A 17,607-nucleotide genomic window follows, 5' to 3' on the forward strand; every position below is an offset into this window, starting at 1 on the left:
GGAGAGATGGATACAAAACAGTTTATTCTTGCCTCATTCCTCCCAGGCTGTACAGACTCCACTGCGAGTGGTGATTCTACTAATGTCCTCTAGGTTTATTCCCTGGGTTCCCTTGGGAGTGCCTTGTGGGATACCTTTTCTGTTGGTGACTTTGCACACAGTAGACTCCAAGGACTCTCCATTGGAGACCTTGTTGTGCAGGGAAAAACCACTGGACCAGGGAGTCCTTTGGGTGTAAACCTCTTGATGGATGTTTTCCAGGGAGCAGAATCGGAAGGAGATGGCAGCCTGGAACCCCCTCTTGAAGTTCTCATTGAAGAATCCGTAAATGATGGGGTTCACACCACTGTTAAAGAAGGCCAGCCAGTGGGCGAAGGGGAAGACGTAGCTGCTTAGAAAGTCAATCTGCTCTTCGCTGAGGTCTCTGTAGTCAGTCAGAAGCATCAGTGTCCAAAGAGGAAGCCAAGAGACCATGAAGAGCATGGTCACGATGATCAGCATCTTGATGATCTTCACCTTTTTCTTGGAGACAGAGTTTCTCTCCTCCTGCAGCTCTCTGGACCTCTGGCCCACTGGCCCAAGCTTGCTGAAGAGCTTCACCACAATCCTCCCATACATCAGGCTGATGAGACCCAGAGGCATGAGGTATATGTGCACAAAGAGAATAGTGGTGTAGACGGTGCGCATCTCTGGATAAGGCCAGTCTTCGTAGCACGTGAAGAGTGGGTAGGTGTCATTATTTTGGATCACGTAGGTGTCCTTCAGATGGATCACAGTCAGCATGGTGGCTGAAGGGCACATGATTGCAAAGGCCAGCATCCAGATGAAGGCAATAGCAAGGACAGCTTTGAACATGCTCATCTTCTGTCTGAAGGGGTAGACTATACAAAAGAACCTGAAAGAAAAGAGAAGTCTGTTCCTGTTTTCCAAAACCTGCTCACAACACCAAGCAATTTCCTAGCAAAACCTCTCTTTCATTGTTCCTCTTCTAACTGTCCATGTGATAGGGAAATACAATAAACAGGACTCAAAAGCATATTTTAGATTTTAATTGATGTTGAAAAAGAAATATGTTTTAAAATGTATTTGAAAATATATGTCCCAGCTTTCCTTCAGAATCTTAAAGGGGAACGGCAACGCTATTTTTAGACTTCGGGGTTAGAATGAATTAGCAATGACGATGCGTTTGAAACCACAGTGAAACTACCAAGTACACGATAACATACAACCTCCAATTTACATCGCAAAAGAGACAAAGTTTCAATGTATACATAGTGCTTTATTGCCATCATTGTCTGTAATTCAGAATGAGGCAACTTACATTGATGCAAAAATGGCCCTATTACACTGTTAACATGCTTTAGACCAAGCTTATTTTGGCACTATTTTCAGGAGGCCGACATGTACAAGGTGATGTTTTTTAGATACTTGTAAGTATTGTGAAAAAAGGGCAACCTGAAAACTAAAACACACTCATATTCATTTTCACATTTTGAAAAAGTGCTTGATTATTTACAGTACATTGTTTTTTTATGGTAAATCACACCTAAAAGAAAAATTCTAGCAGGGCTTATTTTATGGTGGATACCACTTCCTTTTGGTAGTCAAAAGTAGGCAGAAGTGTCAGTTAGTTGTCTAGAGGCCTCAAAGATACGCCACACCACAACAGCGCCTCCGCTGGTTTGTTGACGATATCATCTCTGTTGCGGAGAGACTGGAGCAACTGAATTTCTCCTTGGGTGAGGTTGGACCTGTGAATACTGGACATAGTGTCTTGGGAGCTTGATTGGATTGGTGCATTGGTTAATGAAATAATCGACTGGTGGAAAACGGCCAGAAGGGGGAGTCCAACAGCTCTGTTTAGGATTGATGTTGTTAATGACATCAATAACCGGATTGTTATCAGCTGCCTGTGAAGAGGAATCGTCAGCAAAATGTGCTCTGAGACGGATCCTGCGGTAAAAGTGGTTAAGGTCGACATTGGTCTGGGGGATGTCCAGCTTCCTGGGAACTGGTACAAAACTGAGGCCTTTGCTGAGGAGGGATCGCTCATCCTGTGAAAGGGAAAGGTCAGAAGGTATAGTGACAACAAGGTTAGGATTGGTGAAGGTATTTGGGGTGTTGATGGTTTTCATCTGTAGAAGATGACTGAGTTTTTTGTCCTTCTCTGCAGTGAGAAACTGGTAGAGTTTAGAGTTGAGAGATCTAATGAGGTTAGTTATGAAGGGAAGATGATGTGGAGGTGTCAGCCGCAGAAATTCCTTAGCCTCTTTGATGTTGTTGTTGGAAAGGATAATCTGTTTTTTGAGGGAGAAAATAGTAGAAAGCATTAGTTTCCTAGAAAATTGTTTTAGAAGTCTCTGAGTGTTACTCCGGGTGGCATCAGAGTCAAAAGAAAAGGTATTAAATTTCACGCAAAATCCTTTAGGGATGATATTATGTCGACAACATCTGTAAAGGAATAGAAGGTGGTTAGAAAGCCTGGTCTTGGAACAGATAGCTGTGAAGAGACGGAATGGAAGCGGGCAAGTGGCCCAGGGAGGAAGAAAAGGTATGACGAAACCGGTATTTAACGTTTAAATATATATAGGTGAGTTCAAAAAGACGCCTAGTGAGCATTTTCCGATTTCCGATGATGATGACGATTTGCCCTTTAAGGCCAGCTGCTATCCCACTGTTGTTTGGAGAAGAGGCAGTCTTGCTCCAGAATACTTCTTTTGTATATATGCCTGTGAGGGTGTGAATGTTATCATCAAGGTCCCTGTTGATTGTGTCATTGGAACTCCAGCCTTATTGTTTGGAGTCTGAGCTCAAAATAAATTTTTCAGTGTCTCAACGGTTGTTCTGCCTTTAGCTTGCAAATTTCAATGTGAAGTATATCACAGCAATTCGGTTCCAAAGTTGCATTAAAGGGGAGATATAAATTTATATTTATAGTTTTTAAGGTTATAAACTGAAAGGCATTAAAAATGCAACAAGTGAGTACTTGTACCAATACCAAGAGTTGGGTTTTGAATACCTCTCAGTATATAGAAAAAATAAAACTTTAGGAAAACCTTAATTTATTCTGAAAATACAATTTTTCCCAAAAAGTGTGTAGGAACTTGAGACAGCTGGAATGCTGCATATCAGCGCCAAAGATAGCTGACCGTAAAACCTGACTGACTTGGCATTCAGTCACACAATAATAAAGTTAAGTCCTCCGTGAATGTAGGAGGTTTGAAGAGGACATTAAAAGGCTGTGGGTCTGCATGTTATCAGATATTTTTATGTGGAAGTAGAAACAGGCAGGAAGAAGACTGAAAAAGGAGACTTTTCAGGAAAAATGACACTGCAGTCAAGATAAAAAAACTCCCTAATTATTCTTAAACTACTCACAGACTTTTGTTTTTCAAAATCTCCTACACATTTCTTCTTTTCACTCCTAGAATTCCTGTCTCATTTCCATCTCTTTAGCCCCCCTCTCACCTCTCCCGACCCATTTCCATTTGTTTTCCTTTCCTTATTTATTTTATTTTATATTTATTTTGTATTACTGTACGTATTCTAATTTTTCATCTATTCTGATGTCTGTTTTTTTTTTGCTTGTCTTGGGCTGGACTACTGTAACACATCAATTTCCCTTCGGGATCAATAAAGTCTTGTCTATCTTCCTGTTGTCTTATTGCCTGCTGTCTCTGCCATTTCCCACACACCGCAAGACACTGCACAACTGACATATTGTGTTTTTTATTCTGTTATTTTACTTTTAGTATGGACATAACCTTTCGTCTTCCTAGTAAAACAAAACCCTAATTTGACTTAGATGAAGCCTGCTTGGTGGGGTGTTGAAGTGGTAGACACTGTTCTTTAAATTCGGCCTCCGTGGGACACAGAATCCCATGGTTTTCCTTCCACCTGAACTCTAAGGTAATTAGGTGAGCTATTTATTCACTTATTCTACTTCCTTATCTACAGTTCCGAGGTTTAAAGTAGCTAATGATTTCAAAACGCATGTACTGTTTATCCTGTTGCATTACACATAGTACAATGACTCCCACTGCATTCACTTGTGCTACATGTGTGCAATTCACCTCAAGAACAACCTAATCATTCTTAATAAGTTCTTAATAATTATTCTTCATCAGCATTCTTCAGAACTATTATTATTGCTCTGCTTCTCAGACACATTATCCAAACTGACTTAAAGGGTTGTGGGTTTACTAAAAAGAAGAAATGTAAGAGTATAAACCACCAGGTTATTAGAGGTGCCAAATTACGTTACTAACATTAGAGTAATTTGTACTATTGAAGCTGTGGTATTTTGTAACCTAAAACAAATATATATATATTGCATTCTTCCCTCTAAGTTTAGAATGTCTAAGCTGTTAATATTTTCATCTTTTGCTTCCTTCTCACATCTTTTGGAGTCCACAGATGTGCAGAAACTTAATGTTTCTGCATAAAATTGCAGTTTTTCATAGCTGGTTAGCTGGGCATTTGACATGCTGTGGGCTCCATGCTGCCTTAAAGAAGGAGAGCTCATTTAAGGAGTAGGGCCTTAAAGGTGAAATCACTGCAAGATCATGGGCACTCAGCAGGTTATCAAGATATAACACAAGCTAAGAAAAACTCGAGAGGCCAAGGAGGCCAATTATATGCTGTCACTTGCAGAATTCAGTGATATTCAGATAATTACACATTCCAGGCTTCCACCAGCAAAATGAGTGCTTTTTGTGGGGCAGGAATACAGTAGATGTCCATAATGAATAACAATGAAGCACACCTAAAACATTTTTAACTCATTCTGAGTACTAACGACTGCAAATAAAATTGGTATAAAAATCTAATAAAAATCAAACAGCATTTTTTCCTGGTAGTGGCTGTTTGATGATTGAAGTTTTGCACGGTGCATTGATAGTATTATTGCTGTACAGTCTGTTACGTAGCAAGTGTTGTGGAGTACTGTTTTCTCCTTTCACTTTTGCTCTCTTTTTGTCCCTCTGTTCCAGGTCTGGACTACAGCCAATGCACCACCCTGACAGTCTGGTAATTGCCAAGCATCTAGGCAAACTGTCATTCCATCTGTTAAGGATTTCTGACTGGTGCGCTGATTGCATTAGGCTGCAACAGAACCCGCAGAATGGGAGCAGCTGCAGAGCAACAAGAGAGATTTCCTTGTACACACAACACAGTGGTCGGCAACCTACAGCACGCATGCCGCTACAGGCATGCATAGATATTTTTAATGATTTGTGCAATGAAAGTGACATGTGCAATAGAAGTCTAATAAGCCACAAAGAATTTAAGTTAAAAAAGTGCTAAAAATTGCTTGACTGTTGTGTAGTTTTCTGTACAACATGCTACCCAATAAAAGCTCTTTGGCATAGAAAAAAAAAGATTCACTTGTTGTTTTTGCTGCGTTATTTTTAGCCTGTTGTTTTCACAGGAAAGCTCCAAAACAGTGCCATTGATAATATTTTCACACTTAAGTGTAAAGTCAAACATTTTGGACAAAATGGCGGTCGCTAAAAAAGGAAGGTTAGATGTTCACTCATTTCAACCCTTTAGGCGAGATGAATAGGGATTTGTTCCACATGAAGACTGTGCCGTTTGTTCTCTATGTTGTGAGAGCGTCGTTTGTCCTACCAAGTTTCCAAAGACATTTTCAGACAGAACACTACAAACTTTAATGATGAGGTAGGCAAGGCTGAGTCTATCAAAACAGGCCATAGTGAGGTACAGAAAATAAAGCAGCATACTAATTTCTGTGAAACTCAAAGTTCCAGGATCTGTGAAACACACGAGGCTACTGAAAGCCATCAGTGTCACACCCGACATTCCTCCCCTAGAGGGCGCTCCACTACTCCCGTTATTAGCCCCGTAATTGTTGCTATGCTCCCCAGGTGTACCCTGTTACCGCCTGGCACCAGGAAACCCTACGTCTGTCTCCTGATGGCATAGGTCTCATTCCTGACACCTCCCGCTTCCTGAGCCCGGGGTCTGGAGGGCCTCGCCCCATCACCCTAGGACCTCCATGTTTTGCGTGTGTTCGTGTGTTCCCCCATCCCGGGAATTTCATCCTTGTCGCGTCAGAAGTTGGATTAACTGTTGGTGGACTCCTGGACCGTGCCCTGACCTGCCTTCAGACCTGCTCGGATTTGGATGCCGTTCTTGTCTCCCCTGCTCACTGTCACACGGACTGGCACTGTTATTTGGTGCACTATTAAACCCCTGTGTGTTTTCCCATACCACGCCTCCTGTTTTCTCCAGCTCTTACCACATCGCACAGGGTCAAAAACAAAACCCGACACGGACTGCAGACCCTGTCCATAACACACAGTGTCTCATGACCTGTTCGAAGTCCCAGTGAAATTTGACTGTTTGTCATTTTCACCACTCTCAGTATTTGGATCAACATACCTCTGTGTAACTACACTCAGGCTTGCGTGTAGCTCAGAAAGAGAAAGCAAGGGCTTACACTAAGACATGCATATTAGTTTAATAATGTTAGATATTATTATATTTTCGTATTGAATTTTTAAAAATCAAAATGTAAGTAGGACTATTCTTGGTATTAAAAAAGTAACAATGGCATGCAAATCCATAGAAATGAGTGCATGAATTAACTCTTGGCATGCCCCTTCTGAGAGGCCGCACATCCCTGGCCTACACAAACCTACTTCTTTTTTACTTTTCCTGGAACATGCTACTTGTCATGATCATAAGCCCCTCCTCTTAAGGACGTTCCGGCTCTTCCTTGTTTGTCCTGATTTTTTGCACCTGCCTCCTGTCTCTGGCCTACAAAAGCCAGATGCTCCCACCATTCCAGGCTCAGCATTGGGAGATGGACGCCCGGAAGCTCGCCTACCAGCGAGTCCAGGAGAGGCTCGATGGCATAGGCTTCATCACGGCGTCCTGACCATCTGAGTCCGGGGCTTGGAGTGCCTGGCCCTGTTATCCCTTTTTATTCCTCCAACCCTTTCCCGGATCCCACTCCGGATTTTAACTTTGTCATGTCTGTCATGGATGGACCACCCAGCCCTGGACATTTCCATTCCCTCCATTTTCCTACAGACTCCCTTTGGACTTTGGACTTTGCCTTGGACCATGCCCCCCACCCTGAGCACCAGCGCACCATCGACATGCCCCCCTGTTCTTCTTCCAGCCCCGATCCCAGTCTTTTTTCCCTGTGTCTGAGATGCACACCCCTCCGGATTTTATCATCTGCATAGTGTCCTGAAAAATGAAAAAATGACACTACTTCTGTAGCTAGAAAAACCCCAGTCAAGACTCTAGCACTGGGAGACCAAGAGAAGAAAATATTTTCTGCCAACAGATTCAGGTGGTAGGAGGGTAATCCTTTGTTAACATAAAGAATTTTTCTTTGAACTCGCTCTCCTTATGAAATGTAAATAAGCCTTTCTTCCCTTTAGATGAGCTGTTTGACTCAGTCTTGTCTGTGTCTTAGTTCAACAGCATGTGTTTACTGACGGTTTATGTTGTGGTTTATATTGGACCAGTGAATTGATGCCTGTCTCCATCATATTGAGAAGCATTTTGCTGTAAGACTTCACTTATAAGTTTCTTTCATTTTGAGTAAAATTCTCTGTAACCACTTTGTTTCTACAGTACAAAACAAACATTATGGGTCTGAATGTTGTGTCCACTCTCTGTCATAAAGTCACAATTGCTCACCCAATTTAAGAATATTGCATTGTTAGCAACCTACAGACTATAGGGTTGAGAGGCCCTTGTCTATTGTATGTGGCATAGTCAGGATAAATCTTTCTCTTTAATATTATATAAAGCTATAATGAAACAACAACATTTTTCTTTAAGAATGAGAGGTGTCAGCACGTACGCTAGAAAAGGAACCACAATGAAAGGTAAAAGAGAATGTTTCGGCTACAGAGACTTTTTTAGAAATTAAGTTACGATGACATGACAAGGCAATCATACCGTGTATCAAAATGTCTATGATCTTGTATTGTATTAGGACTTTGTATGAAAACACAATTCATCTTCCTCTTGAAACAGATAATTGCAGCAATTAATCTGCCAAAATGAAGGGAGATGGTTTATATATTAATTTATCATGATGTGATTTTAGCAAACATAATCAAGCATCTGGATAGGAGAGTGTCACTGTAGTGCTCTTGATTTTGATCAAGTTGTTTTTTCTGTTACTGTATAGAAATCTGTTTTTTCATTTAATTTTTTGTGTGTGCACCCAATTTTGAAACACTTTATGTAATTCAGGGTCCCAGGGCTGCCAGAGCCTATCTCGCCCAGCAACGGGCACAAGGTAGCGTATACCCTGGACGGGACACCAGTCCATCACAAAATATAAGAAGTAAGTAATATTATAATTACAAATCTTGAAAAAACAAACCCTCACTGAGCACTTCACACATTAGGAACAAGTAATGGGTGAAAAGAGAAGAGAGAAAACACAACGTTTCGGCTGTGAAGGGCAGAGCAAAGAGCAAAGATTAAATAGCACAGAAGAACAAAAGCTGGGAGAGGGGAGGAGGCAGGAGGGGCAGAGAGGCCACTCAGGAAGTGCAAAGTGGAGAGGGGTGAAAAGCTGTGAAGTCAAAACCTGCATGAGAATAGAGAAGATGACACGAAAATAAGTCTGTCATTGAGAGAAGAGGGACGGTGTGGACCTAGTTTCAGGATGATGTTCGTTTCTGTTGTCTTTCTGCTATGGGAGTTGAGAAACCCTTCCTTGAGAACAGAGACAGAGAGATCAGTGCGATCATGGCCGTCTGAGGTGAAATGAGAAACTATGGACTTGTAAAAATCTTTCATCTTCACAGCCCTAACATGTTGTCTGAAGCGGTCTTCTAGACTTCACACATTATGTGTGTGGACACCTGTAGCAGTGTGAGGTTAGCAGGGACCAAAAATAGCACAAAAAAAAAGTTGAAAAAAAAACAAAAAAGCAAAAAGAAAATGTGCCACTGTGCATCGCGATATCCAACCTGGGCTTACGAGCTCCAGCCTGGGCAACAGAATCGTCTAGCACAACGGTGACGGTAGAGCAGGGCGCGCAAGGCCAAAGCCAAAGTGAAAAAGGAGTGCCTGCCCTGATAGAGATACGTAACAGGACAGGCAAAAAGAAAAAGAACGACAGCATTACGTGGGTACAATCCCCTCCAGGACTGCTGGTGAAATTCTCCCCCACTTCTGGGATTCGCCCAGCTCATCCCTTCGGGGGTGTCCAGTGTGCTTTTATAGAGGCTTCACAGCTGTGACTCGAAAGTCCTCCAGGGCTCCACCTCCACACCGAACACGCCCCCGCGCAATGCCACACACTTCATCTCCATACATTTTCCTATTAGACTTTGGGCCTAGTCTATCCCAGAACAGTGCTTTTCCACTTTTTTAAAACGTAAGGAATCATTTCTCACAGCAGCAGTCTATGCATATGCATTTTTGTATCAAGAACATTAATATATCTTATATCTTATAATATATCTTTTACTATGATTTTGGTATAGTGCATCAATAAATATTTTGGAGTATTAATTATACTGCTATCAGATAACAGAATTCCTGAAAATACCTGAGCACTCAGAGCATGTGTCCTTTTTTTCTCCATTACAGCTCTGATGATACAGTATGAAGCAGGATTCAAACTTACACACGACAAATATTTATTAAGAAATATCACAACTGTATAACACACACAACAGTTCCACAAGTGAACTTCCAGAAAGAAATTAGACCCCAGGTTGGCAGAAAGAGGAACCTTCCTTGAGAACAGCTCTGAAGACTGAACAGCTCGAACAGCCTTGAAGATGGTGATGATTGTTCCTTTCTTCTTGTTACAGTACCAGCATCCCGCCACCAGAGGGCACCCAAACAGTACGTACCTCATCCACTCTGGGGAGGCGTAGGTTAATCAGACCTCGTTAACCCATCACCACCCCTTCAGCCTACTTAAACCCTGCTCCCTGTTTCAGCTTTGCTCAGTATTATGTTCACTCCTTGAGAGCTACACATCCTGTTTCCCTAAGATATTCTTTGCTTCCACTTTTGGCCCTTGGATGTTTTGCCTTGCCTTTTGACCACAAAATTCTGGATTCTCCTTTGGACAATTGTTGCTTCAAGATCTTTTGGCTTTTTGACTTACTGTTTGTTTGGACTATGGCCTTGGATTTCCCTGATTTCCCAGTATCCCTGTAACCATTAGCTACTTTTCGTGTAACACTTCTCTCTTCTCTTCATTGCCTGTCCTCTACCTTGTTCTGTCTGTGCTTGCTATGGTCCATTCCTATGGAGGCTGGCTTAATGAAATGGACTGGGTAGTGCTGAATCTTTATTCCATGATGAATGTTTATTTGATATGATAGTCTTAACGATTTACTGCAGAGTTCATTAGCCTAAGTAAATTATTAGGAACACCCTATGATCATCTGCATCTCTTTCCATGTTTGCTTGACTACAAGCCTGAACACAGCTATGTACAGTAAATACCAAATAACAACAGGACATGTACCAAACCGTTTTGAGAAAGGCAAGCTGGGAAGAGCAAACATTGCTGAACTTTGCTGAAACTCAGCTGCCTACCCAGTAGCAACAATATTAATATTAATGAAGATCTCTTCAAGAAAATAAAAGAAATTGCTGCTTCAGATGCCTTCAACAATAGGAGAACACTGTGATGATGTTACTAGTTGGAGAATCTTTGAAAAATATGTCCTCGGCATTTGAGTATTTTCTAGGAATACAGAGTCTGGAATACAAATCCAACTTTTGAGAGGCTAAAGAGTCATGATGCTATACTAATAGCTTTATGCTATATTCTGAATCACTAGATCATGTGATTCCCATGCTACTTTAAAACTGTCAGACATTTCGGTACATTGCTTTTACTGGAGCTTTGTCACTTATTATTGAGGTGTCTGGCATGATGAGCATCTGATAACAGTGTCTTCGGGGCAAATCAAGTAAAAAAAAAACAGGCGTGTGGTGTCTGGGAGATATGGATGCAAATTCCAGTAGGACAGACTTGCTCTCTGATGGAAAAAACAGCAGGAGACAGAGGTTCAGAGTTTCGGAGTAATTTCTGCAGCAGGCGCCCTTCTAGAGGAAAGCTAAATGCCAGCCAAAAATGTCAGCATTGTCAAAACAAAAAAAGCAACCACTGAAGAACGTGATCTCCTCCCTATGTGTTTAATAAGCAGTTTAATAATGGAGGCCGTGAGGATATTGTAATGTCAGCTGAAAGTGAAAGCACTGGTATCATTCCTGCACTGCTGGAAATTGGTAGAAATATGAGTGAGTAATGAAAACGTGTCTTCAAAACACACAACTCAAACTGTACACAAAAAACATTTGCCAAGCAGGTTCTATTTAGAGAGATCTTGATTGTTGGTGAAATTGCACAGATCACCAACAGTGCAGACCAGGTTTAAATCTGAAAGCGTGTGTGCAGGGAGACCTTTTACTCTATAAACAGACAAAAGTATCTCCTCTGGGTGAGTTTTGGAAGACACAAGAAATAAAGGATGAGAAGGTGGGTAGATGAGGGGGTAAATCAACACAGTTAACAAAGGAAGGATTAAGTTTAGGATTTAACTATGCTTTAAGATTTCCAAAAGCCATGTGGACAGGACAGAATTTGACAACACAATGGTTGAAGTCATAAGTGCTGCTAAAAAGACAGACCTTAATGATGACTCATACAATGTAACATAATACTTAAATACAGAAAGGGGGGTACAGTTAATTGCTGATTTTTTCTTGCTGGTATAGTCTCCTGCTCCCCTGCAACCCTGGATTGGACAAAGCAGTTAGGAAATTGATAGATAAATAGATGGAAAATACAAAAACTGCACAATAAGAGCTGTACAAATACTGTTTACGGTTACTGCTGGCCTAGAATGGTGTCTTGCTCAAGTGTACAATTTTTCTTTTTCGAAATGTGCATGTATTATATACACACTGCATGTACACATTTCTCCCCTATACTTTGCATCTCATAACGTTCACCATGGTAAGTGTGCATGTACTGTATGTTTTTACACTTCCTGAATCTCAAATCAGTTATAATCTACTCCTACATAACTAAGAACAAAAACAAATGAATCTAACCTTTCAAACTCCGATATTAATGACTACTAATTAGCTTTGGGTTCCAAAAAAAAATAAAAAGAGAGCATGAAGAATAATTATACAGAAGCCAAATGCAGAGAATTGCCTGGTAGTTGTTGAGGATGGAGTGGCAGTTAAAAAGTCACTTTTAAAAGAACAGGCAGTATCCATTATACATACATTCAAAGCTCTGCCTGTGCCATGGTTACCTGAAAAGCTGCCCTTTTGCACTTTTTTTTCCCAGCTGCACTTTTAAAAGGAATTTATTACTTTTTCGAAATGCCTGCTTCCTATCATTATGAAGATTATGAAGCAAATGTATTTAGAAACCATTCCAGCAATTTGGATCCTTCCGTACATAAAGACCTTGTTGCTTTGAGTCGCATACCGAATAAGATTTAAAATATAACAGTCTGCCAAAGTTTTTTTGTCAGAGTCAGATGAAACATTTATATACAAAATTGCCACCATGTGCACCTGAACACAGCTGCTTGGTGCAATGTGTTTAAAGTCAGGACCGGACTTAAATGGTTTGCTTTTTAAATTAATTGGGGGGTTGCTTGTTGTACAGTAGTCACTTGATTGTTCAATCAACTTTGTTAATTTTTTTTTTGCACATTAATTAGATTTCATTCCATTTACAGCAGTTGCCCCTTTTCATTGCACTTAAAAAAAATGATAAAATCAGTCACTAACTCCCCCTGTCCCACTATTTATACTCCTTATGACAAGCACGGAAATCAGAATAACCTCTCAGTACACCCATACTCCATCCTTTCATTTCCAGTGCCTGCTTTATTCCTAGAGGGTGGCAATGTGCTGGCACAGGGCACCAGGACTTCAGTTCATCGCACTGCACACACACATGCGGGTGAGGGGTTTAAATGTAAAGAATCCAGCAGCAATATGGATACATGCAAACTTCACACAGGAGGTATTCCAGACTTGATGTGAACCCAGGATAATAGTAATGTTTTTGCTGTGTATAAATTTGCTTAAATCTGCAAAGAAAAACAGACAGTTCTAAAGGCACAGCACATTTAGCCCAATGCTCTTTTTAGCACTCCCACAGACTAGGCACAGAAAGCAAACATATTTGAATAAGCAATCTATTAACATCTCACCCCCACTCAAGGCATTTATGAAGAACTACATTGACACATAATTGCTTGTGCTTTCTCTGTTAGGTTCCAATGAACATTTGCAATGATTCCCAATTTATTATTTGGGAATTGAGACGCTGTCTCTAATATTCTTTGGAAAAATGATAGAGGCCATAACCTCTAATGATGACTGACAGTGACACACAAACTAGGCAGTTCTTTGCAGACGAGTGTGACGGACAACGGCCTCCTACCTGTCCAGCGCAATGGCCACCAGGGTGAAGACAGAAGCTGAGACAGACATTCCCTGGATCAGACCGCTCATGGTGCACATGAACTGACTGAAGGGCCAACCTGAAACACAGCAGCACTGACCATCAATAAAAGCTGCTCTCTTGTTTTGGGTTCGGTATCCAAAGCAGAACCCACTCACAAGTGCTCTTCATAAGACAGCGAACATTCTGACGGAGACTCGGACTCATCCAACACAACGCGAGATCAACATCAATACATTGCAATATCAACCCCAGTAAAATATACGTGATGCCAGACAAACATAAACAGCTGCAAAACTTTAGTTTTTATCTATATTCTGCTTTGCTTGTGAGGACAACACAACTGATTAATTGCACACATTACATTCTCAAAATCTCGTCAGTGCCAGTGTGGAGACTAGCAATAATAGATACCCTTAAATACACAAGGAGATAGGTAACACCTTGTGACAGAGTAGACATATCATAGCTAGACAGAGCTAAAGAAAACCCGTGGTCAGACAGCTTGGTCTGGGCTGGGATGAGTGCCTTTGTGGTTAAGTCATACCGGAGGACCCTTAAGATTGTCATGACATTTTTAGGGCAGCTTGAGCTTTTCAACTGTGTAAGAGTTGTGAATAATTATAATAATGTCTAATCAAACAAACTATTATTTCAGCTTAGTGTTCAATACATATACTGATGCACTTAGAAAAGCTCAGGTCTAATGGATTTAATCAAATATTTGAAACAAACAGTAAGATATCAAACAATGTCACAGGGAATGTGAACAAAGATATGGACCAAAAAATCATGATACACTTTCAGTATGAACTGAGACACACTGTCAAAGTGAAAATATTACACAGCTGCTAACAGATACGCCCTTCCTGATTACTAACACAAGCCTGGCATGCCGGCGCATATACTATGACCAGCCTCTGGATAAACTGTGTCATATTCTGCCAATCTTTCTTGTGTAGCTGAAGCCTGTGGCGAAGGTCAACCGACCCCAATTCTCCTATTGAAGGTGCAGTGATGAATCATTACCACCTTATCAGGTTTGTCATGAAATAGCAGACCTGAGCCTCAAAGGGATTTTTTGTTCTGGTTTCGTTCTTTTCCTTCTCTTGACACAAGACAAGGAAGAATCTGAGGGGAGCAAATAAATCACTACAAGTCTCAAATTGTCTGCTCAGGTGGCGCCCATACAGCACTGGTGTCAGTGTGGGGCAACGTCCTACTGAACCATCACTTTCAAGTATATAACTGGCACTCTTAGAGAACTGTGCTCACATCTGTGAAGGAGAAAACAGACATACTCTGTGCTGGCACCTCAAATGTTTTCTGGCCCCCAGGAACTTTCATCTCTCAGTTGTCAATGTTACCACCGAATGGCTTATGAGCTTGCAGATCAGTTTCATGTGAATGGTGCACTACCGTCATTCTGCTGATGCATGACAGCTATTTCTTCCTGCAATTTGTTCTCTGGGCATTACAGTCTTTAAAGGCAGACTGGATCAGGAGGATCGGACAAATATGATGGGCTGGGCTGGTTCTGGGCTGCTGTGGTGACTTTCTGCCTTCCAGGACTTCGCTTGTCCCTCACAGAAAAGGTTCCTCTGGACTAATCTGCTGATTATTCAACTTTGGGTAATTTCTTTCACAAACAGGCCACCTTCAATCATGTAGATAGCAAAAATGCTTCCTTACTCACATAGGGGCTGGTCATATCTTTTTCTGTTCTTGTGTTAATTAAAACTATATTGCTTTGAAAGACTATTCATACAGATTCTTAATCTATCAATTCTGACACGCTGAACCCAAATGAGATGCCTGAAACCAAGATGACTCACACCAAGTATTTTGTTATGTCAATGAACCGTACTACTCAATCAAAAGAGCTCCTCAAATTTTAAAACTCATATAATTATGTATGTGCCCAAAGAGTTTTTAATGTAAAATAAATTGTTGCATTCCATTGGTCATCAATATAATGGAAGCTTCATGTTAGGGCTGTGAAGATTAAAGATCTCTCCAAGCCCACTGTTTCTCATTTCACCTCTGACGGCCACGACCACTCTAATCTCTCCGTCTGTGTTCTCAAAGATGATTTTCCGATCTCATACATCAGAAAGACTACAGAAACCAAAATTATCCTGCAGCTAGGATCACACCTTCCCCCTTCTCTTAACGACAGACTACTTTTCTTCTCAATTCTCTCTATTCATTGTAGGTTTTATTTCACACCTCCCTACACCTATCCGGACTTCACACCTCTTGATTGGCCTCTCTGTCTGTCCCCTGCTCCCACCCCTCGCTCCTCCTCTCTCCCAGCTTTTGTTCTCCTGCTACATTACCTTTGTACTGCCCTGTCTTTCTCACACCTAAAGAAGACTCCACGGCCGAAACGTTGTGTTTTCTTTCCTCTCTTTTCAGCATGGAATAAACCTATTACTTGTTCCTTTGCAATATAATGGAAAGGATCCTGACCAACATCAGGTTTGATATAACACAATATGCAATAGTGTGTAATCTGCTTGCTCACCGGTGATGAGATTGTCCACTAGTGTGGTAGGCACACAGAATATTCCCACCAGCAGGTCACTGATGGCCAGGTTGAGAATGAAGAGGTTGGTGACAGTGCGCATCCTGTGATTCTGGAGCACCACGAAGCACACCAGCCCATTTCCCACCATGCACAGCACGAAAATGAGGAAGTAGGCCACAATGTAGCTGGCTACCACAGCAGTGGAATGGAGATAGTAGGGCAGGAAGGTGCTGTTGGACTGTAGCGTTTCAGCAGTCGTGTTCATGGTGAGCTTGTAACTCTGCATTAAAGAAAGCAAAAGATGATTTATTTCTGTCATTTTTCAAATTAATCTCTCGCCTTTTAAAAAAAAAACCAACCTAAGATCCCAATTCTTAGAATAAGATCCCTTTTTCCTCTTTTTTAGCAAGTGTAAACGTAAACTCCCTCATCTACACTGCCAACTTTTATGGTGCAATAAGCAACCATTAACTGCTAGGGTTTCCATTGGGCAGAGCAGTGGCTCTGTGGCTAAGGATCTGCACCTGTAACTGGAAAGTTGCCAGTTGATATCCCATGGCTGACAGAGGAATCCTACTCCCTAAGCAAGGCCCTTAACCCCCACTGCTCTAGGGGTTCTATATAAATGGCTGACCCCAAGCTTCTCTCCTTGTCTGTGTGTCTCATGGAGAGCAAGTTGGGGTATGTGAAAAAAGACAAATTCCTAATACAAGAAATTGTATATGGCCAATAAAGTGATCTTATCTTATCAAGGTCTGGAGAAAAACACTTCAGCCTGTCACTGCACACTCTGACAGACAGATGGCAGCACAGAGGACACACCCTAGCTGCAAGAATGGAAGCTGCCATTTTGAAAGAGATTATATTTTGAGGTTTAAGGAAAATGTTAGACACTAGACTACAGACAGTTACATATAAAAAAATCACATTTATTTCTGATTCCTGATATTTGAATCTTAAGTTTTGCTAGGAATGACATTTTTCAGAAGAAATTTTTTTTCTGATGTGACATTTCTTAAATTGCTTGTTGCTGTGATATCTAGGAGTCATTATTTAATTAACCGTTTTGCAGCAACATCACTTCCTTGTCTATTTAATAAATGATTAGTCCATGCCAAAAATGTGATTTAAAAATATGATTTATTAATAACAAAAGAACACGTTTTCAGTAGACACCTCATTACAATCAAGACATAACAATTTGTTTTGAAGGGAACTGTGTGTGTTTAGTTGTTTAGTTGAGTCCGACTCTTCGTGACCTCCTGGACTTTAGCATGCCAGATCTGTCTGTCAGCAACTGCTTCTCTGAGCTCTTGCAAATTCATATTCAGTACTTCAGTAATACTATCTATCCATCTTAACCTCTTCCGCCCCCTTCTTCTTTTCCTTTCAATCTTTCCCAACATCAGAGTCTTCTCCAGTGAATCCTGTCTTCGCATTATATGGCCAAAGTATCTGAGTTTAAGTATTGAGTATCAATCCTTCCAATGAACAATCTGTGTTTAGTTCCCTGAGTACTCTCTGATTTGATCTTCGTGCAGTCCAAGGAACTCTCAATAATTTTCACGAAAGCATCGATTTTCTGACGCACAGCCTTACTTTATAGTCCAGC

At 41.1% G+C, this 17,607-nt stretch overlaps 1 protein-coding gene across 1 annotated transcript; it reads right to left on the bottom strand.

The window, feature by feature from the left end:
• Positions 1-33: 33 nt before the first annotated feature.
• Positions 34-16,260, bottom strand: npffr1l1 (neuropeptide FF receptor 1 like 1). The gene is made up of 3 exons (XM_088905916.1): positions 15,993-16,260; positions 13,445-13,544; positions 34-895 (listed from the first exon to the last, which is right to left on the bottom strand). Exons 1-3 carry the CDS (start codon positions 16,258-16,260, stop codon positions 34-36), a joined length of 1,230 nt encoding a protein of 409 aa, XP_088762042.1.
• Positions 16,261-17,607: the final 1,347 nt, after the last annotated feature.

Source organism: Atractosteus spatula, chromosome 2 (assembly GCF_055471065.1).
Source record: "Atractosteus spatula isolate fAtrSpa1 chromosome 2, fAtrSpa1.hap1, whole genome shotgun sequence".
NCBI lineage: Eukaryota > Metazoa > Chordata > Actinopteri > Semionotiformes > Lepisosteidae > Atractosteus > Atractosteus spatula.

Excerpts from the sequence above, each read along its gene's own strand:
- npffr1l1 (XM_088905916.1), bottom strand. The coding sequence starts at position 16,260 with ATGAACACGACTGCTGAAACGCTACAGTCCAACAGCACCTTCCTGCCC. Across the intron at positions 13,545-15,992 it reads AGTGGACAATCTCATCACCG|GTTGGCCCTTCAGTCAGTTC; the intron begins GTGAGCAAGCAG and ends GCTGTGTTTCAG. Across the intron at positions 896-13,444 it reads GTGGCCATTGCGCTGGACAG|GTTCTTTTGTATAGTCTACC; the intron begins GTAGGAGGCCGT and ends CTTTTCTTTCAG.